Source organism: Orcinus orca, chromosome 2 (genome assembly GCF_937001465.1).
Source record: "Orcinus orca chromosome 2, mOrcOrc1.1, whole genome shotgun sequence".
Lineage (NCBI taxonomy): Eukaryota > Metazoa > Chordata > Mammalia > Artiodactyla > Delphinidae > Orcinus > Orcinus orca.
The window spans coordinates 18,774,853-18,797,194 of NC_064560.1; the positions used below are offsets into that span (position 1 = coordinate 18,774,853).

The 22,342-nt window shown below is 41.3% G+C and overlaps 1 protein-coding gene and 1 pseudogene across 2 annotated transcripts in view; one reads left to right on the top strand and one right to left on the bottom strand.

Moving 5' to 3' along the window:
* Positions 1-22,342, top strand: part of APBB1IP (amyloid beta precursor protein binding family B member 1 interacting protein) — a 103,173-nt gene that overhangs the window by 43,842 nt on the left and 36,989 nt on the right. For both annotated transcript variants that reach the window (XM_033439260.2, XM_004275886.3), the window contains exons 4-8: positions 1,443-1,530; positions 4,844-5,136; positions 7,765-7,842; positions 15,071-15,230; positions 16,398-16,519. In XM_033439260.2, the coding sequence (XP_033295151.1) occupies positions 1,443-1,530; positions 4,844-5,136; positions 7,765-7,842; positions 15,071-15,230; positions 16,398-16,519 (741 nt within the window). The remainder of the gene's footprint in view (positions 1-1,442; positions 1,531-4,843; positions 5,137-7,764; positions 7,843-15,070; positions 15,231-16,397; positions 16,520-22,342) is intronic.
* Positions 19,879-20,540, bottom strand: LOC125963544 (60S ribosomal protein L17-like; annotated as a pseudogene).

Consider the following 22,342-nt stretch of genomic DNA (forward strand, 5'->3'; position numbering starts at 1 on the left):
GTCCATTCACTCACTTCTGCTCCATAGAGGAATGATTATTCTGATTGGTCAGAGTCTGGGATTTTCATAGTTGAGTGTTGTTACTCTAATTCAAGAGTAAGAAGAGGGCCCCTTAGAGTGTCTTGGACCTGCTTTCACTGAAGGCCTTTCTGGGTTTTGATCTTTCTTTATTGCGCTCAGGTGAGTGGGGTCACAGGGTTTGCTTGGCTAAAGCTGTGATTGAAGGAGTTCCTTCCTAAAACCGGTTTCCTCTCTCTCCTTTCCCTCTCTCTGTATTTTCCTCAAAGCCTGTTACGTTACACATTCATGCATTCATGTTTTGTTAGAGAACTACTTCTAATTTCTGTAAGTAGCCTAGTAAATTATATTCCTGAGGAAAAAATGAGTTGGCAACCCTAATTGTGATGTTATACTTCCCAGTTATAGCATTTAAAAACCAACTAGTTAATGAATTTTTTTGTACTTCCTTTCACTAAATTTTTTTTTCTGGTATTTGCCCCGTAGTTTCTCCATCAACCTCCCCCTTTCTTGGCAATTTTTGCAAGTTCATTCCGGTTTTTAGAATGAATTCTGGAGCTGCAGTCACTTTTCCCTACATTTTATCCTTGATTCTAACTTGATTGGGTTCATTTTTTTTTTAACTTCTTCTTGATTAATGGCCTTTTTTTTCCTACATATAACTGATGATATCTCATTAATTTATTCTCAAACCTATAATGATTGGTTTCCTTCAGAAATTTAAGACATGAACAAGGATATTACTTACCAAATCAAATTAATATCAAAGAATGTACTCATTGTCATGAAAACATTCACGTTTAAGAACAGGTGAAATCACTTCTCAAACTATGGATGTAAAAATATTTTTAAATATTAGCTTTTAAATCATACAAGCAGTCACTTTATCAATTAGAAAATAATGTTATTTACAAAATTAGTAACTTATTGTGGCTTAATTTCTTTTTAACAAATTTTATTAAATAAGAGTAACAGCATTAACATTTTACTGTGTAAATAACAGATTGCATCCTGAAACAGCTCTTATCTTCAAGTGACTAAACAATTCCTTTCTTTGATGTCATAACTTAAATCCTTAAGAATTGTGTGTAGTGTATGGGTCACAATGCTTCATTCCTGGAAATTTTTTGTTGTCTCTAAAAATGAACAACCTCATTCTCATCATTTGACCTGTTTTGTTTCAAGATGTACCTTCTAGAATAATTTTTAACTTGTCATTTTTAACTTGTCATAATTTAACTTGTCATTTTCTGTAGGAAAAAAAAAATCACCTAAAGCATGTTCAAGTAAGAATACAGTTTTTAGAGAACATATTTAAAGAGAATATGTATAAGCAGCAAATGATTCTTTACTTAATGATTAAAGTGCACTGCAAAAATATTAGTATCATGAATAACTTTGGGGGTTGGGATCCGTTTTCACAGAGTTTAGGAGTCGACACTGTCCCTCCTCCAGAACCTAAACTGCCCAGAGCTGAATTTAACTACAGTGTGGGGTTTAAGGATTTAAATGGTGAGTATCCTTTCTTTTCTTAAGTAATTTGAAATGATAACAATGACTAAAATCTGTACACAACTGTAATCTGAAAACAAAATTTAAGGAACTTGGACATCATGACAAGTATAATTTTTAAAGTCCTGGATTTCATTCAGATTGAGTACTGCCGTTTGGATTGAATTGAGAGGCCAAGAAGATATTTTTGCCTGTAATGAAAAGGAACACTATCCTGTATTTGCTGAAAGTCTCAAAGCTTTCTAATTTTTTTTAAAAAAAAAAACAGAGTTTCTTCTTACTCCTAAGCCATTACAGTAATAAGGTAAAGTAGTATAAGAAAATATTAATAAGGAAATGTCCCTTCGAGGATATTAATGAACTGCCCATTTCATAATGATTGAGAATATATGAATAGATGCTTCAAAATATATTTTAATTAATATATATTTAATATATAATATAGTATATTTGGTCTATTTGACATTTTAGTCCCCTGAAGTTTGTCATATTTTATTAACAAAAATCTCTCTTCCTACTTAGTGCATTGACAATCTTTAGCCCATGTGCTACTCAAATTGCAATGAATCTTGAAGTGATTGCTTCCAAATTAATGAGAATTCACTGCAACTCTTGGAAAAGATTTTCCAAAGACTTGCAGTGCCAACCAAAAGAATAAAGAACAAAATAATAGAGAAGCCTAGTTACAGAAATCCAGAGTTCCAAGTTTTATTTGCATCACTCACTGGGTTCCTTTGTTTCTGTCATTTTCAGTAAGTTTTAGATTAAACCTTAAGGTTCGAATAACTGTATCTTGATAAATTATAGTACATCTCTTCTGATTTCCTCTTTTTCCCACTCTCTTTTCTATCTTCCATATAAACTTATTATTTCTGTCAGTCGTTTCCACTGCAACATGGAATGATGGTAACATTCATGAAGTTTCAGAAAACCAACACGCTTTTGTCAAATTATGACGTTAATAGAGAACATATACTTGCATATATGAACAGTGCAGATTTGCCTGACACACTCATAACAGCTGAATAATCAGTTCCATTAAAATTTAATCAGTAATTTAGTTGTAGTAAGCTCAACTAATGCTTTCAAAGCACTTATTACCTAGTATCAAAAAATTACTGAAAATGTCAGAATCCAAGAAACCCAGCAATACATAAACATAGTCATGTTAAAAGACACTAACAAGAAACTCGTGTCATTAAGGAGACAAGACCATTAAAAAAGTACTGATATGTACTGAAAATTAAATTTGTTGGGAATTACAATAGGAATAGATTTTTTTTTCTACTGTCTTCCCTTAAAACATTGCTTAAAATGAGTCAAAAAATACTTCACCCAAAGTTATTTGGAGAGTTAACGATAAACTTCTGAACAGAATCCCCAATTCTTTATCACTCAATCCCATACCAGTATGTTGAGGATTATGATTTGCTTTGGAAATTGTTACTATATGTGTTACTGTGGGAATTTTGTCCCTAAAATTTTTATAAAGGATTAAAATCATTTGCTGTGTGTCTACAGTCACAATGTAATTGATGACACTAGAAAATTAGGAATATACTTCATTAGTTCTACACATATTTTCTCTGAGATTTTAAAAATTTCACTTAATTTTATGAAAAGCTATATGCAAAACAGCGGTGGCTTAGAAGGAAAATGCTTTTTACCTGGTTAAGAGATCCAAACTTCAGTCCAAGTGCTGTACATAGAACTATTGGCATTAATGTAATATGCTACATGGTGTTTATGCTGATGATGTTTGGCAGTAAATGATTTCACCATGCTTTCTGCTCATTTGTTTCTGAGAGGGCTTCATTTCCCCTGCCCGCATTTCCTCAATCCAGTTCACGCTGCACACAGCAGCTAGAATTCTCCCCCTCATGATCACTTCCACCTTGCCCATACTTTGTTCATCACACTCACCATCCGGTGACTGCCTGATGGACAAAGTGCTGTAGCAACACGACTCACGGCCACGGCTCCCTGTATGCCACGTGCTCTAATCAGCTTTCAGGATCCCAGGTCTTATCTCCACAGTAATCTCTCACGTGGAAGAAATTCCAGTGAAAATCGTCCTCCCTCACCCTCACTCTGAAAATTCGGGTATGCCCTTTCCTTTAAGAGTTAACTCCCAGCTCACTGTCTTGTGAAGTCTTTACCACTTAATCCCAATTAAAAAAAATTTTTTTTTCATTCCTTAACCCCCTTGGTGCTTTATTTCCTGCTATTAAATATTTATCATTAACTGCTCTTTTTGTGACGTGAGAGTTCCTATAGTTGGATGGTGTGCCCACAGAAACTCTGCCCTCACCCCAAGTCTCAAGGCGTATTAAATAAATCCCAGTTGGTGGAGACCTACTTTCTTCCAAGTATATTTATCAGTGGTGCTCTGTCTGCCCTCCAAAGACCTGGGGAGAATTTTCCAGCCTCTCCCCTCCCCTACTTTCTAAAACTCTAAGACCTTGCACGAGAATGTACAAGAATTCTCTACTTAGGCATCTAATTAGGTGCTTGGAGTTGACTTTATAGCTGACCTGTGAGGTCCCAATGTAGGGAAGACATTCCCCCATTTTTTTCCTTTTCTCTTCTTTCTTTCTCTCTCTCTTTTTTTTTTTTTTTTTTTGGGAGGGAAGTGATTTTTTTTTAGCTTTTTTTTTAAGGTTTTTTTTAAGCTAATTAATTAATTTTTTTGGCTGTGTTGGGTCTTCATTGCTGTACACGGGCTTTCTTTAGTTGTGGTGAGCAGGGGCTTGTTGCGGAGCACGGGCTCTAGGTGCGCGGGCTTCAGTAGTTGTGGCGCATGGGCTTCGTTGCTTTGTGGCACGTGGGATCTTCCCGGACCAGGGATCAAACCCGTGTCCCCTGCATTGGCAGGTGGATTCTTAACCACTGCACCACCAGGGAAGTCCCAATTGAGGTTTAATTGACAAAATTGTAAGATATCTAAAGTGTACAGTGTGATGATTTGGTGTGCATATACATTGTGAAAGGATTTCCCCCATCAAGTTAGTTAACACATCCATCACCTCACCTATTCTTTTTTTTTTTAGTGAGAACATTTAAGTTCTACTCTTTCAGCAAATTTCAATTATACCATACAGTGTTATCAACTGTAGTCATCATGTTATACTTAGATCCTCAGACCTTACTCGCCTTATAACTGAAAGCTCATACCCTTTTACCAACCTCTTCCTATTTCCCCCACCCCAGCCCCTTGCAACCAGTACTCAAATGTACTCTTTAAAATGACCTTCGTTAAGTTTTTCTAGGTACAAATTGTTGTCTTGACCATTAATGTGATTTTCCCTATCAGAGTCCTTAAATGCACTGGAAGACCAAGATTTAGATGCTCTCATGGCGGATCTGGTAGCAGACATAAGAGAAGCTGAGCAGAGGACAATCCAGGCCCAGAAGGAGTCCTCTCAGAGCCGACCTCATTCAGCATCTCTGGATATACCAAGTTTCAGTGGTGCAGCCTCTCTTGGTTACACAGCAAATGTTGCTGCACCGAGTATTAACCAATATGAGGATGACTTACCTCCTCCACCAGCTGATCCCATGTTAGACCTTCCTTTGCCACCACCCGCTCCTGAACCTCTCTCTCAGGTAAGTCCGTGGGGTCAGGACTCTTGACCTCTGCCACCCAAGATCTCTGACCTTCTTCAGAGTGGCGTTTACATTTAAGTTTGTACGCCCAGAGCTCTGAGACTCTAAGAAACAAGAATCCCAGATGTGTTCATTGCAAAGCCAGAGTCTCCGTAAAAGGACACATTGGTGTGTATAAAGGACATATTAGGGCCATATTCAGGAATCGTTATAGTTTGGCTAAAATCTGTATTTGTATGCAACTTTCCCTGATAATACTCAACCTTTTGGGGTCATGTTTTATTAACTTGGTATGAACTGTGGAAGTGATGTATACATTTCTGTGTCCCTGGTCCTAGTCCAGTACATAAAGAATAGAAGGCATTCCTTACATATTTCAGAATTGAACTAAATGGAATTTTGCTGAATTCAGCAGCCGTATTCAGTAGGGCAAAGGTATCTATGTATCACGTGTAAGGTCATAGTTGGGAGGGGTGTTATGGGGCGGGTAGGTGATGAGTGCTTGATATTAATAGATTTCTGGGAAGTTCATATTGTCATTACGTGGGACGTTAACTCATATCTCTCATCCATGCAAGAAGAGCGCTTTAAGGATTTTTCTTAGAGTGAGCCACTTTAAAAATATTTTACAGTAAGAACCTAGCTCTATTTCCTGTGGCTTCTGCATTCGTTGTACTGGGTGATGATCAGTATTCATAAATACAACCCTAGTAACCCTGAAAGTCCCTACAATGCCTTTTGAATGAACAAATATGAAATATAAATCAAATATTAAATCCTATTCATTGCTCTATTGTGTGATTATTATATAAAAATTATTTGAAAATTGGTGATCCATATAGAACAGAGGCTCTTTTTCCCCCATTTTATTGAGATATAATTGACATATAGTATTGTACAGATTTAAGGCATACAACGTGATGATCAGATACACATATACTGAGAAATGATTACCATAGCGAGGTTAGTTAACGCCTTCATCACCTCATATAATTACCTTTGTGTTGTGCATATGGTGAGAACATATAAGATCTACTCTCTAAACAAGTTTATAATACAGTACTGTTAACTGTAGTCACCACGCTGTACTTTAGATCCCCAGAGCTTATTCATGTTATAACTGGAGGTTTGTACCCTTTGGCCAACATCGCCCTATTTCCTCTGTCCCCAGCCTCTGGCAACCACCATTCAACTCTCTGTTTCTATGAGTTCAGCTTTTTTAGATTCTCACATATAAGTGAGATCATACACTATTTGTCCTTCTCTGTCTGACTTATCTCATTTAGTGTAATGCCCTCAAGTTTCATCCATGTTGTCACAAACAGCATGAGTTCCTTTTCTTGTGGATAAATAATATTCCATTGTATATCTACACCACATCTTCTTTATCCATTCATCATCAACAGATACTGAGGTTGCTTCCATGTCTTGGCTGCTGTGAATAGTGCTGCCACAGACATGGGAGTGTAGATCTCTTCAAGATATTGATTTCATTTCCTTTGGGTAGATACCCAGGAGTGGAATTGCTGGATCATATGGTAGTTCTATTTGTAAGTTTTTGAGGAACTGCCATACTGTTTTCCGTAGCAGCTGCACCAATTTTACATTCCCACCAACAGTGCACAAAGGTTTCCATTTCTTCACTTCCTCACCAACACTTTTTTTTTTTTGCGGTACAAGGGCCTCTCACTGTTGTGGCCTCTCCCGTTGCAGAGCACAGGCTCAGGACGCGCAGGCTCAGCGGCCATGGCTCACGGGCCCAGCCGCTCCGCGGCATGTGGGATCTTCCCAGACCAGGGCACGAACCCGTATCCCCTGCATCGGCAGGCGGACTCTCAACCGCTGTGCCACAAGGGAAGCCCTCACCAACACTTTTTATCTCTTGTCTTCGATAACAGCCATTCTAAAGAGCAGAAGCTCTTAATATAGGGTCCATGAAGAAGTCAAGGAGTCTGTGGTTCCCAACTTTATGCAAAGTCAATGCATATGTGAAGCTTTATGGGCTTCATTGCTTTAAACATATTCCTAAAGGGGTTTGTGGCTCAAAAAGTATATAAGAACTACTGGTATAAGAAGATATATGTCTGCTTTGGGCTCATAAAATATTTCACTCTCTTTTCTGCCTGCTCATGTGTTTGTCAGTAGTTTGTTGTGGGTTTTTTGGTTTTTTTTGTGAATTATAAGTTTAAGTTTGATTGGGGAAGATAAGGACCCTTTAGGAATCTAATAAAAACGAAGAATCCCAGAAAACACATACTAATTCAAAAGAATGTGTATAATTGCAGGAAGTGCTCAAATCCCTTGAGATTCACCTATCGATTCCTCAGGTTAGACCCAATTTTGAGCCAAACAGAGATTTTTGCAGACTAAATATGTGAAACTCTGAGTCATCATTTCATCTTTTCAGTTACTATTCCTAAGATATAAAGGGTGACTGTCTTCTGTATCTCCAGGTTGAAGATTTCTGTTACAATTACTTAAGTTTTGAAAATCAATCATGTGAAATTTGGTGCCCTGTATAACACAGCCTTCTGTCAATATAAAGTGACTAAGACACTAACGATGGCAAGGGTACTTACTCCCTGGTGTTATTTAATGGACTGTGTTGAATGTCTTGTCATTTTACAGGAAGAAGAAGAAGCCCAGGCCAAGGCTGATAAAATTAAGCTAGCGTTGGAAAAACTGAAGGAGGCCAAGGTCAAGAAGGTAAATTATGAATCACTTTTGCATGGGGCAGTCAAATTAATGACTTTTTATTATGCTTAAGCCTAAAAAAGATTTTAATTTCAAGTGGTGCTTTCCAATGAGTTGTAGTTTTTTAAATTTAAGGACAAAGAGAAACGATTCTTTTAATGACCTCACTTGGCTCATTGGTGATTGATAAATAGGGTACCTACGTTAGTGTAAATATGGAGGTTTCCAAGTCTCTACCCCCAGGGCTCCCTCCCCTAAGGATGCACTCTGGGTTCTGCTCACTCTTGGGTAATGGCAGGTGGCACCCCCTTCTGGGGGCGAGTTGGCGAGTCAACTGGGTCAGAGTTCAGCTTCTAGTGGCATCACCTCATTTCCACGATTGCTCTTTTGCATTTTCTATACCCCCTGAGGCAGCCCCCAGTCTGCCCTGGATGTCCAAGTTCTCTCCTGAAATACTAAATGTTCTTTTGGCTAGAGCTGTGTGTTCAAAGTTGGCGTAGGTTTTGAGTGACCTGCCTCGACCCTATTGTCCCAATAAGCCTGTAATTTATCGTGCTTTTTCTGTAGAGCATAGGTTTTTCTGGAGACACGTATATTGTATTATATCAGAGACACATGTATTTAAGCTCAGGAGAAGCATCTACCTAATAATAAAGTGTTAACAATAGTTAGTTAGGTAAATTAAGAGAAAGATAAACGGTCTCACTTCGACTCCTGAAGCATATACCGTGGCTGAGAGTCGTTAAGAACTTTTTACTTACAGTTGGGTGAATTATTCTTTTCATACAGGGCATTAGATTTTATGTTCCTGCAGCACCTCTCATGGTTCCTTGAATGAAGGATTTCAGTACATGTTGATCGATATTTCATAAATATTCCTTGACTACTCCAGGATCCAGACTTCCAAGGTTCATCTATGAGAATTTTTTCAGATCATTCTGGTTCCATTCATTTCAGGCATGCATGAACCTTTTTATCATTTTTCTTCCCCATTCTCTACGTGTGATTGCATTCTACGGTCGGTTATTGAACTGATACATCCTCGGCTGCCTTCTCCCCCCTTGTCCTCACTCTGTGAACCCCTGGTTAAATCCAGCCTGGGCCTTCAGTGCTGCCTGAGCTTCCAAGTCCAGTCTCTCTCCCACGAACCTAGAAAACTACTTCCACCTTGTCCTCTCTCTGAAAATCTCCAATACCTCCTTCCTCTCCCACATTTTCTCAGCCCATTGCACTGAGAAGTAGAAGCAATCCAAAGAAAGGTTCTACAAGCTCCCAACACATTTGCCTCCCTACCCGCCTGCACTTGTGGCAGGTGCTCCATGGTCTTTCCTGCTCCTGTGCATGGACTGCGATGTTTCTAAGACCAGTCCCCCTCGTGTGATTCTCTTCCCACCTCTTTTCTTGTCCCTCCTCTGCTCAAGGATGTCCCCGCACACACACACAGTAAAGCCCAAATCCTCACAACGACATCAAGTCCCTGCATGATCTGGTTGCCAGCCCTCTCCCTCACCCTCCGTTCTAGCTTACTGGTCTCACTGCTGCTCCACAGATGTTCCAGGCATGCCTCTGCCTTGGAACCTTTGTGCTTTGCGGTCCCCCTGCCTGGAGAGCTCTTCTCCAGATTCCAGTGGGTTCTCTCTGTCCCTCACTAGGTCTGGTCACCTGTTCAGTGCCATGCACACACACACCCCTGACATCCCTTACCTTCCCCCTGCTTTCCTTCCTCCCCGTACAGCGTACTGTCCAGATTACTTGTTTATCCTGTTTAATGCCTACCTCCCCTCCCCACCCCCAGGGAAGCTCCTCCAGGGAGTTTTGTGTTTTCTTTACCGATGCATCCTCATCTCATAGAACAGGTGCTGGGGGTACAGAGAGGTGAACCAGTCAGGTGAGGTCCCTGCCTGTGTAGAGTTCACTTCTAGCTGGGGAGAGAAGTGCTATGAAGAAAATAAAGCCGGAAGGAGTGATACTGCCCAAGGGAATCTTTTTTTTTTTTTTTTAGTTGAGGTAGCATTGGTTTATAACGTTATGTAAGTTTCATGTGTACATTCTTATATTTCTGCTTCTGTATACCCTACAGTGTGCTCACCACCCAAAATTTAGCTTCCATCTGTCACCATACTGTTGATCCCTTTACCTCTTGAGCAGGAGGGAAAATGGGAGGAGCTGAGGGCAGAAAGGCAGGTGGGGTCACAGGGTCTCACAGGTCTGACGAAGAGTTTGGAACATATTGTCAGTGCAGTGGGAAAGCATTTGGCCGCACCATGCGGCATGTGGGATCTTAGCTTCCTGTCCAGGGATTGAGCCTGTGGCCCCTGCAGTGGAAGCGCAGAGTCCTAACCACTGGACCTCCAGGGAAGTCCCCATATGAGGGTTTTTAACAAGGGATAATATATGGTTTTTAAAGATCGTAGTGGCCATTGTGTGGAAAGTGGATTGTAGGGGAAGGGATGAGAGCAGGGTGACCTGTTTCATAGCCGTCTCTCTAGCACAAGACCTCACTGTAGATAAACATGTACTGAACCAAGTTACAAATGGATGGCAGGGGAAGATGGGCTGTCTTCGGTTGCCGACTTTCCCTTTGGAGATAAAAAGACAAGAGAAAATGAGTAAAAATACAATTCATAATTATTTCAACTATGTTAAACCACTGGGTGGTTTATAAAATGGGGGCCACGTTGGAGATACTCTCAGAGGATAAATGAAAAGAGAAGTTGGTTCTTAGATTAAAAGGTAGAACCCAGGACTTCCCTGGTGGCACAGTGGTTAAGAATCCACCTGCCAAGGTAGGGGACATGGGTTTGATCCCTGGTCTGGGAAGATCCCACATGCCACAGAGCAACTAAGCCCATGTGCCACAGCTACTGAGCCCGCATGCTGCAACTACTGAAGCCCGTGGGCCTAGAGCCCGTGCTCCGCAACAGGAGAAGCCACCACAAGGAGAGCCTGTGCACCGCAACGAAGAGTAGCCCCCGCTCGCTGCAACTAGAGAAAGCCTGAGTGCAGCAACGAAGCCCCAACGCAGACAAAATAAATAAATGCATTTTTAAAAAATATAAAAAATAAAGTAGAACAACTAGCATATTTGGCCAGTTTGCTTAACTGGAGATGAAGAGAACAAGGAGGAGAAAGCAGTGTTTCCACAGAACTTTGCCATAATTTAGTTGAGGTGAATTGTAACAGTAGCAAAAAGCACCGCCTGCCTCTAGTCAACAAAGCAGATGTGAAACAGAAGCAGTTCTGATCAGTGGGAGAGGAAAGAAAATTAAGAAGCTAAGGTGTATATTTTTTCTGACTTAGGACCCTCCAGACTTATTTCTAAAAACAAAAGGCTGTGTGGCACAGAACATCAAAAACTGAGTCATACTCATCCATTAATAAAGTAATTAAGATGTACTAACACATAAGCTACAACATGTTTTATAAAGGATGGAATCAAGTTTATCTGAAGTACTTTGCCCTCAAGTATTCTGTGGGGTGTTGACATCACGTTGGATCACGAAGAACGATGTACACAGTTTGTGTTGCAAAGCTGTTGGAACTGGAAACAGAATCGGATTCACTCATTGATTTTGTTTCTTTGTTTTAAAGCTCTGTGACACAGGAGACCAATTCCATTTGTAAATTTTATCATAGAAGCAAAAATGTATATATTGCAAATGATTTAGGGCTGGGATAATTTTGTATTTATTAGTTTGCAAAAGAAAAAGAAGAAATGATAAAAACCATTAAATCTTTACTATGATGGATTAGAAAGGGGAAGTTTTTTCATTCTTGAGTCATTTTACTCTATATCATATGGTGTTGATATGAAAAGTACTCAGCTTGCGAATCGCCTAACTGTGACTTAGGGTGTCATGTGTTGGTATATAGCTACTCTTCAGCTTGTAAATGTGAAGAAAGCTGTGAAGAAGACTAAATATGATTTCTTCTTGCTAAAAGTCATCAGCCTTCTCTTGTTTTTTTTCCCCTAAGTTTTATAATTGTGGACATTGGTAACTACATATGGATTAAATTTAGTTTGCAATTTCTGCCCAAAAAAACCCCAACCCTTTCATAATTGCATCATTGTCAAATTATGTGATTTAGTTTTTTTTCTCTCTTTAAAAGCAAAACACCAAGCTATGTTTTAGTTTCTCAAGAATTCCTAAGCAAGAATGAAATGTGGTCAAACATCACTAATTTTTTCATCAGGAAGATTGTCTTCTGAATCCTAACACTGGTAGTGTTTCTTAGGATGTGTAACTACTTTATAGCAATATTCCTCAGCTGAGAGCAGCAGGTATGCCTTCCACAGAAAATAAGCCATGGTCATTCCACTATTTGAGGCATTTCTGTTTTCCACACAACCATCCACGTCTGATTTCTGTGGTCAGATGAATGGGTCTTTGACATTGTAGTAGTTGGGCCTATTGTTTCATTATTTTATTTTATTTTTTTAAATAAATTTATTTATTTTTGGCCGCATTGGATTTTCGTTGCTGCGTGTGGGCTTTCTCTAGTTGCTGTGAGCCGGGGCTACCCTTCCTTGCGGTGCATGGGCTTCTCATTGCGGTGGCTTCTCCTGTTGCGGAGCACGGGCTCTAGGTGCACAGGCTTCAGTAGTTGTGGCACACAGGCTCAGTAGTTGTGGCTCATGGGCTCTAAAGTGCAGTCTCAGTAGTTGTGGCACGTGGGCTTAGTTGCTCTGTGGTATGTGGGAACTCCCAGACCAGAGGTTCCCCACTGAACCCCTGTCCCCTGCATTGGCAGGCGGATTCTTAACCACTGCGCCACCAGGGATGTCCTGGGCCTGTTGTTTTAAATACATCAAAAGATGTACATACAGGGACTTCCCTGGTGGTGCAGTGGTTAAGAATCCGCCTGCCAGTGCAGGGGACACGGGTTCGAGCCCTGGACCTGGAAGATCCCACATGCCCCGCGGAGCAACTAAGCCTGTGTGCCACAACTACTGAGCTTGTGCTCTAGAGCCCGTGAGCCACAACTATGGAGCCCGTGTGCCACAACTACTGAAGCCTGCATGCCTAGAGTCCATGCTCCGCAACAGGAGAAGCCACCGCAATGAGAAGCCCACGCACGGCAATGAAGACCCAACACAGCCAAAAATAAATAAATAAATTTATTTTTTTAAAAAAAGATGAACATACAACAAAAACAACTGTCCAACTAGACGTTTCTGGGCTACAGGTTTTCAAGGGAAAAAAAGTATTCTTTGGACAAGCCTGGAATAATGGTCTCATTTGAATGGTTCCAGGAGGAGGAAATGCACCTTTATTGCCCTGATGTCTGCATTTGAGTCTTAGGTGTGCAAGTGTGGGAAGAGCAGATACTAGGTGTGCTTCGACTTGTGGTCCTTGCCTGCTCTTCGTCCAGATTCTTATCACCATCCACACCCTTGGTTGCTCTCAGTAACTCTGCACAGAAATCCACAGGAATTGCATTCTTCACTGTTAACTACACACTGTCTTCAAGATCCAGTTGGGTGGGAGTGGGACCAGAGGGGCAGTTTCCCTGCTGCTCAGAATCTAACCCAAACTTTGGGGGAAGGAAGAAATGTTACCACTTGTATGACCTCTCTCTTCACTCCATCTAAACACTTTTTAAAAATAATGATGAGCCTCATATGTGAATAACCAGGACCAACCTTAGACAGACAGAATAGGCAGAACTTGTCTCTAACTATCTCATGCTTCTCTTTTCAAGTTAGAATAGAAGTTTAAGCAAGAGTGTCAGGGGATTCTGGTTGACGATGTTGCTTCTGGGAATTCTCTGCTGGCAGCCTGTGGAGTAAGTGCAGGCACTGCAGGCTGGAGTTTGGGCAGGGATGGTCTGGAAAGGGAAAGGCAGCCCTTCCTTCCCGTGTGGCACTCAAAGATGGACTCTAACTAGAGCTAACTCCCACTTAATCAGGGAGGATCAGTGATCTTGGCAAAGAATAAAATAAGAACGTAGATCTTCCCAGAAGGAGTTATGGAAAATCTTCCCTTAAACATAAGTGTCTAATAAATGTGGGCTTCATGGGCACATTTCCACTGTTCCTTTTGAAGACTGGATAGATAGCACCGTTATAACCTGTAGCACTCATAACTAACAACTGCCGGAATTAAAAATATGCTACAGGGCTTCCCTGGTGGCGCAGTGGTTGACAGCCCGCCTGCCGATGCAGGGGACGCGGGTTCGTGCCCCGGTCCGGGAGGATCCCACATGCCGCGGAGCGACTGGGCCCTTGAGCCATGGCCACTGAGCCTGCGCTTCCGGAGCCTGTGCTCCCCAACGGGAGAGGCCACGGCAGTGAGAGGCCCGCGTACCGAAAAAAAAAAAAAAGCTACAAATACACAGGTATCAAAGAAAATCCAAACCCTAGCTGATTAGTTGTTGAATTAATTCTGTTATGTTACATCAGAATCATGGTCTCTCTTAGGGATCAGAAGTTTTAATAACCTTGACAAGTTGTCTGGGAAAAATCAGTGAAATCCTGTGCCCTTAGGAGTAAATTCTCACACCAAACCGTCCAGATTTGGAATAAGGTAGCTACCAATTTGACTGTGAACCTAATGCAGTAAATTTTTTTTTAACCAAATGAAAAATGCATTAGGTCACTCATTTGCCTGCATGCCTCCATAATAGCGCTTTCTCAGTCTACATTGATCTGGCTTAGTCCGCCTCTAATCTCAAACATGTCCTGCTGTGACACCACCTGCCTCTCAATAAGACCCCTCGGTGACGCTGTCACTCTGCAACTTCCGACCTTCAAAGAATTGTAGATTAACCAACTTAGTCTTAACCTGTGTCATAGAACTCTCCGGTTGCATGAAATGGGACCCAACTCCAGCTAAGCAGGACAGAAGAATTTATTATAAAGGTACCGGCACGGCTTTCAGCTAAGCAACGCTTCTGGGCTCTGAGATGAACCGGAAGAAGTAACAGAAAGATGTCAGGGAGGCCGGCAGGCAGCACTTCTTGGGTTGTGTTGGTTTTCTCTCTCCCTCACCAGGATGCAGAGTCTCTGAAAGCCGGGCAGGGACTTCGCTTATTGTGTATTTATTTCTGTTTTTGTGAACTGGTTTCTCTACGTTTATATTCCTGGCACCTTAAACAAGTGCTTGGCATATGAGTGAGTTTGTGGGACACCTTCTTACTTAAATTCGCAGAAGAGATAGCAGCATTGAAACCTTAACCTCAGTGGGTGGCCTTCTACAGTTGCTTGAATTTACTGGCTGCCCTGTGGCTTTATCCTCAGCTCGTTGTCAAGGTGCACATGAATGATAACAGCACGAAGTCACTGATGGTGGATGAGCGGCAATTAGCCCGAGATGTTCTAGACAACCTTTTTGAGAAAACCCATTGTGACTGCAATGTGGACTGGTGTCTTTATGAAATATATCCAGAACTACAAATCGGTAAGTCCCAGTTCCAGCAATTGGCTGTACTCCAAAAAACCTGTGAGTTTGCTTTATTATGGGTTTTGGTCTATTGTGAAGAAGAGTTTGGTTCAAGGCTATCAAGACTCCCCCTACATCACTTCCCTTAGGTCAGGTTCAATGCTTGCCTCTTCATTTATCTGTGGCAGAGACTCGGATTGGAGCAGGTGGCCGGACCTTGGGGAATGTAAGCATTATTGCTGCTCCTTCTCTAGCAGATCCAAAAGGGAAAGAAAGTGACAGGAGGATACTTCTTACCGCATGATTAGCAAGCTGAGCAGATGGTCGGAGAGCCTGGGTGTCTGTCAGCCGATGTCTCTTTAAAGTTTACTTCTTTATACTCTAGGGTAACTCTGCCGCGGGCCTCACATCACTGCCCGCTCACTCAATGTCTGACACTTTGTCTAGTGGAAGAGGCTCAGCCCCGAAGAGCAAAGGACAGTGGATAGACGTTGATTGAGTTTTTTTAAAAAGCTAAAAAGCGATTAAAGAAATACTCTGTTACTTCTCATTCTTAATACCACTCATAGAACAATTGTCTCCTGGGAGAGCCTGTTGGAATACAGAAATACATGTTTTAGAAGCTTTGGGTACACATCTTTCTGGAGGAAATGGTCTGCACAGAAATAACCTCTTGAAGTTTTCTTCAACTCTGTGAGTCAAATAGAGAATTGAAAGCTCTCTAAAGGAAGGTTTAGGGTTGGTTCCAAAATACGTTGTTTTTTTTAGCATTTTAGGGAGTGATGTTTTGTAGTACTCATCACTTATCTCACAATTTCTCACAATTTCATTCAAAGTTGTTTACCCAATTATTGCTTAATTGGCCTCCTTCCATATAGGATGTTACCTGCACCTGGGGCTATTTAAAATAGTCAAAAATTCTAATATGAAATAAAGAGCAATGGCTGACCATTATCGCTACATTGTAGGTTCATCTGCCATGTTTTTAATGGAAAATAAGTTGAAGACCTGAGACTGAAGAATACACATAATAGAGATGTTACAATGTGACATCATGTAAGAATTAGGAATTTCTAAAAACTGATGAGAAGTATGAAGCATTGTGTTAACTCAACACCAGCTTATTTCTCTGTTGGAAACCCTGATGTCTTGGGTCTGAAAGAATGCTTTTCCTTGTTTTATCAGAAAGGTTTTTTGAAGACCATGAAAATGTTGTTGAAGTCTTATCAGACTGGACAAGAGACACAGAAAATAAAGTGCTGTTTTTGGAGAAGGAGGAAAAATACGCTGTATTTAAAAACCCCCAGGTAAGATAACTTGTATATTGTTAAACCGTATAAAATATCCATTTTTTAATGTCACCTGTGTACTCACCAGCTCATTCATCATCTCACAAAATATCACAAATGTATTCCTTTCAAAGAAACACAAACAACTCTTAGGCCATACGTAAACTAAGAGCCCCTTGAAGGATTCAGAGAGAAAATAATCCATTTTGTTTCTTTTGATTCAGCATCCAAAACATACCTCTTTGTTGACTTATCCTCCTCTTCTGTCCTTATAGCTCGTTGGCTACATTAATCCAATATATGTGACGCACTCTGAGCCATTAACACTTCATAGTTTAAAGATACCCTTTTCTTTGTTGTTCATATTTGGTGCTTATGGATGTTGGGATAAGTCAAGAGAGCGCCTGGAAAACGTACAACTCTACGTACAGTCTACAAAATAAAAAGTGTTGTTCTCCATATTTGAAAAAGCTTCCTCAAATCATGCGTACAAGGATGTCCTAGACTTGTCCCATGGAAATCTCCAGCCAACTGTCTGCGCATGGCAGGCAGGGAAGTTTCCTCACACAAAGTTGCGTTCAAGCGCTCACCTGCGAAATCTGTTGGAGTTAACCAGGTGAAGAGTAGAGTAGAAGCGAGCATCCTAGGCGGGGTGTGTGTGCAAAGTCCGAGAAGAAAGAGGGAAGTTCTTTTAGGTCATGGGAAATTGTACCACGATTGGAGGAGGTAGGGACAGGGGGTGACAGTGCATTCAGATAAATTGTGGAAAAGAAACTGATAGAAATAGCATATTGGGGGCTTCCCTGGTGGCGCAGTGGTTAAGAATCCACCTGCCAACGTAGGGGACATGGGTTCGAGCCCTGGTCCAGGAAGATCCCACATGCTGCGGAGCAACTAAGCCCGTGTGCCACAACTACTGAGCCTGCGCTCTACAGCCTGCAAGCCACTACTACTGAGCCCGTGTACCACAACTACTGAAGCCCACGCGACTAGAGCCTGTGCTCCGCAACAAGAGAAGCCACTGCAATGAGAAGTCTGCGCACCGCAACGAAGAGTAGCCCCTGATCGCCGCAACTAGAGAAAGCCTGCACACAGCAACAAAGACCCAATGCACCCAAAAAAATAAAAATAAATTAAAATAAAAAAAAAGAAATAGCATATTGGTTAAAATAAAAGCAGGTCAGAAATGAATGTTTCCAATCACCAATTCATGCAATCATGATTGTAAGGGGTTCGTTTAAAATATATTTTCAGGCTGTTACTCAGTTTTTAACATTTTGGGGTTTTTGGCTGTGTTGGGTCTTCACTGCTGCACACGGGCTTTCTCTCTGGTTGTGGAAGCAGGGGCTACTCTTTGTTTCAGCGCGTGGGCTTCTCATTTTGCGGTGGCTTCTCTTGTTTTGCGGTGGCTTCTCTTGTTGCCTAGCACAGGCTCTAAGCTCACGGGCTTCAGTAGCTGCAGCACGTGGGCTCAGTAGTTGTGGCGCACAGGCTTAGTTGCTCTGCGGCATGTGGGATCTTCCCGGACCAGGGATCGAACCCGTGTCCCCTGCGTTGGCAGGTGGATCCTTAACCACTGTGCCACCAGGGAAGTTCCAACATTTTGTTACTTTTATCTTCTCAAAGAACCAGTTTTTAGTTTCATTGATCTTTGCTATTGTTTTCTTCATCTCTATTTCATTTATTTCTGCTCTGATCTTTATGATTTCTTTCCTTCTACTAACTTTGGGTTTTGTTAGTTCTTCTTTCTCTAGTTGCTTTAGGTATAAGGTTAGGTTGTTTATTCGAGATTTTTCTTGTTTCAACATTTTGCTGTTTTTAAAAACCCAGCCTCAACCACTCATTCCTGCTTTGCCTGTTTAGCTATATTCTATATTTCTTTTATATGAAGCTGCATTTTCTTGCCACTATGGGATTCATTCAACTTTGTGGTCATGATTGAGGGGCATGGAGCGTGCCCCACTCTCTGTGGGTGGAAGAGCTCAAGTCTAGGGTTCGTTCTTGCAGAAAAATGATTTATGGAAGTAGGGATAGTGAGTGAATTGTCATCTGCAGAAGCTTATTAGATGACAGAAGATGCTGAAGCCACTGGCAGTGTTCCAGGGTATTGTTCACTGCATTCAGCCTATAGTGTGTTGCGTTTATTCCCAGCATCCCAGTGCCAGTGAGAGCCGGTGGAGGTCCGACCCTGCTTAGGACTCATGGATGCTGGAACAGATCCTGGTCTTCCTGGCCGGCAGCCATGGCATCAGGCCATTGATTTACACTCACTTCACTCTCTAATACTTTGCCACAAGCCCCTAAACTTTAGGAATAGATGCCAAACAAGCATAATTGTCTAAGAATCAAATAGAGATAAAATTTAAAAACTGAAAAAGTCTGAAAAATGGTCCCAAAGGCTTGAAGATGCATAAAAACTAAGCACTACTAAATACTTAGTGCATCCGAATCACTAAGACCTGAAAAACAAGTGGTGGGGGAGATTTTGAATCAACATGTTGTTTCTGCTGTGATTTTGTTCTTGATCAAATTGTTTTTTAACAAAATCATGTGGTCCTAGCAAGACCTCCTTTGGACTGGAGAGCAGCAGGAACAAGATGATCAAGGGCTTTGTAGATCGTGTTAAAGACACTGGGCTTTGTCCTGAGGCTTGCAGGGAGCCGTTGAAGGGTGTTGAGTTGAGGGAAGATCAGTGTGATTGCACAGCAGAGAATGGATTTGGAGAAAGTAAAAGTGGCAGCTGCCATGTGATGGAGAGGTGGTTACAGAAGCCCAGAAAGAACAGATAACGATGGACTGAAGGGCACTGGGAGAGACTCAGGAGGTAATGGAATTTTGCAGAATATGGTGACCGCTTGGATGCTGGTATAGTAAGGAGGCATAGAAGCAGACATGGATGACACTGATTGCCCGCTCGGGAATTAGATAGATCCTGATGCCCTTCCCTTCAGTAGGAAGCATGAGAAGAGAAATAGGTTGGGATATAAACATGATGAACTAGATTTTAAACATTGCTGAGTTTCTCCTTCTCCTTCAAAAAAAAATCTCATTTCACCCTCCATAAATTCAGCATGAAATGTACACATTTTTACTTTCGTGTTTTCTATCAGATGGGCAATATTTTACCTATAAATGTTACTAGAGACATGCTTCTAATTTTTTCCTTGTGTTGTTTTTCTCTTCTCATGAGATGAGTAAAAATCTTTCTACCTTTGACATCCCCATCTCACCTGTTCTCCAACTCCAAGGTATTTATTTACAAGGAAAAAGAGAATTGACTGGATTTTGGTCACTTTCCCAATATCCCCCCCAAACTTACCTTGCATTAAAGGACTTTCCTCTGTGATTGTAAAAAAACTTCTAGAGATGAAGATAGTGACAGGAACTGACTTCTGTTAGATAGTATTGGTTCTAAGTTCTTAAGATATCAAACCTAAGAACTTTTTTTTTTCTAACTTTTATTTGCATTTATTTTTTGCGGCATTTATTCCCGGGCCAGAAGTTTCTGTTTCTTCAGTTTCTTCTAGGATATCTTTTTCTTCTGCGCAGCCTCCTCTTCTGGTTTAAGAACAATCTGTTCTTTTTCAGTAAGGCCCATCTCAGTGTGGCAGGGAGAGCTCGTGTATGGGTTGGTCTGACCACGAGCTCTGTAAGTCCTGTACTGCATTGTGCGGGCTTTGTTCACCTGGATTTGCTCAATGACCAGAGAATCTACATCTACGCCCTTAAGTTCAGCCTTACTCTCTGCATTTTTGAGCATGTGCAGTAAAAATTCAGCACTTTTTTTGGGCCACCGACCCTGCGTCCAGCCCCACTGTTTGGCCTGGCCACACCTACCAACTCCGCCATTGTAATGACAGAATGGCACACGTTGCTTCTTTATAGTGACATCCTTCAGATACTTGGTGGCTTTTCGGATACGCACACACGTATTGGCCTGGGCAGTTTCACGAGTGTTCTTAAAGTGAGCACGAAGAGTTGAACCTCTTGATGTGCATGATTTTGTGGGGTTTTCTGGATCAAGTGAATAGCAAACCATTTTTAGAGGTCACCTCAGGCCACTTGCTGGAAAAGCCTAAGGACTTATTTTCATGGCAGTTTATAACAAAAGCTACGTTTTATCAAATGCAGAGGGATAAACTGATGATCCAGGGAAAGAGGGAAATTGCTAGAAACTATTAATAGCTACTCTATGCTAGGCTAGAAGCTTTGCAAGTATTCTCTCCAATCTTTACAGCTATAAGAAGGATATATTGCTATTCCTCTTTACAGATGAGAAAACTGAGATCAAAGATAGAAAGGAGGCCTTTGTTTGATCTTAAGACTCATTGGGGACTTTGATGAGTGGTTTCCATAGGTTGAGTCTTCTGTTCAGAGCTCTCAAGACTATAGGAAACCTGGAATGAAATTGGTAGTGACTGAGGATGTCCTCAGACAAGGTAAATTGAATACGGCTAGCAGGATGATACCGCAAATGGAAACAACTGATTTAGAAGTTACTGCACTGACTCAGTTTCCCACAATGAGAAGAAACTGGTTGCCAGAGGCCCGGATCAGAATAAGCCCCCATTTATTCTTTTGCTGTCTCTGTAGAAGTGGATGAATAGGCCTGGCCTGGGCCACCATTCCTGAAGAACCGTGTGCTGACAGTCACATTGTTTTACTTGGTAAATGACATCCTCTGCGCCCTTAGAGACAATGTTGCCTACTCTCATAGGTCTGCAGGTGTAGATCCCTGGAGTGCTTGAGAGTTCAGATTCTGTCTTTCTCCTTGGAATCTGCATTCATGGCTCCAAAGTCAGTCTGTTCTTGGCCTCCCCATAGCCTGTTTGATATGTAAAGTACGGATTAGTATTTGCAGCTTGACTGAGAAAGAGCTTCTGTGGCCCAGAGTATCAGTTCTTCTGGAAAATTACTAAACCATACAAAATTATGTAAAATTTCATGAAATTTTACAACACTGAAATCCTTAGTACTTAATAGGATTCTCTTACAAACTACTTACCTGAGGGGATAAGTCTAGGCAGGCGGCAGTAAAATGAATGCAAAGGGGGGTTTTGAGCTCAAATATTAGAAACAACCATCAGTAAAGATTTGGGGACATCAGTGGTGTGCTTTGCAGGCACAAATGCAAAGCACCGCCTCCACCCATGACTTGAAAAGTGATGTTGTTCACCTGTGTCTCAAGTGTCACCTGCTGACTGTGTGGTCTTAGCAGGCTTTCTGATGACACCTGAATTCAGCGTTTCTATTTGTACAATGTGATACGGCTGTACTTCCCACCTCGCAAGGTTAAATCCAGCATGAAAACCGCTTGCAACATCGCGACGTTATATATAAAAGTCAAGTCATTTGATGCCAACCGAAATTCAGTGGTCACCTATAAGAAAAGATGAACTGAAGCATATTAAAAAAATGTAAGAGTTTATTTGAACAAAATTCGATTCGAATCCGGCAGAACCAAATCAGAAGTCATTAGGAGCACTCCTCAGCTAAGAACCAGGGGAGAGACTTACAGAGAGAAGGTACAGAAACCAAGAAAGGAAATTATTTGATTGTAGCCTAGGTAACTGTTTGTGATCGGATGCCCTTAGGTTTCGGTTCTTTGTAACCTTGAGGCTCAGATTTGGGTTTGCTTACATAGGCTGCCTGGCATTGGAGTCCCCGCAGTCCAGTGGCCTCCTTGTCTAATTAATTTAACAAAAGTTATCTGTAATAAGGGGACGGAGAGAAACCAGATCCTGCAAATTTGTGGACCAAAAGATGCTTAATTAGGAAGGAATTTCCCCAGGATGACTGGTCTATACTTAGAGAGGTAATAGCAGATCACTTCATTTTTAT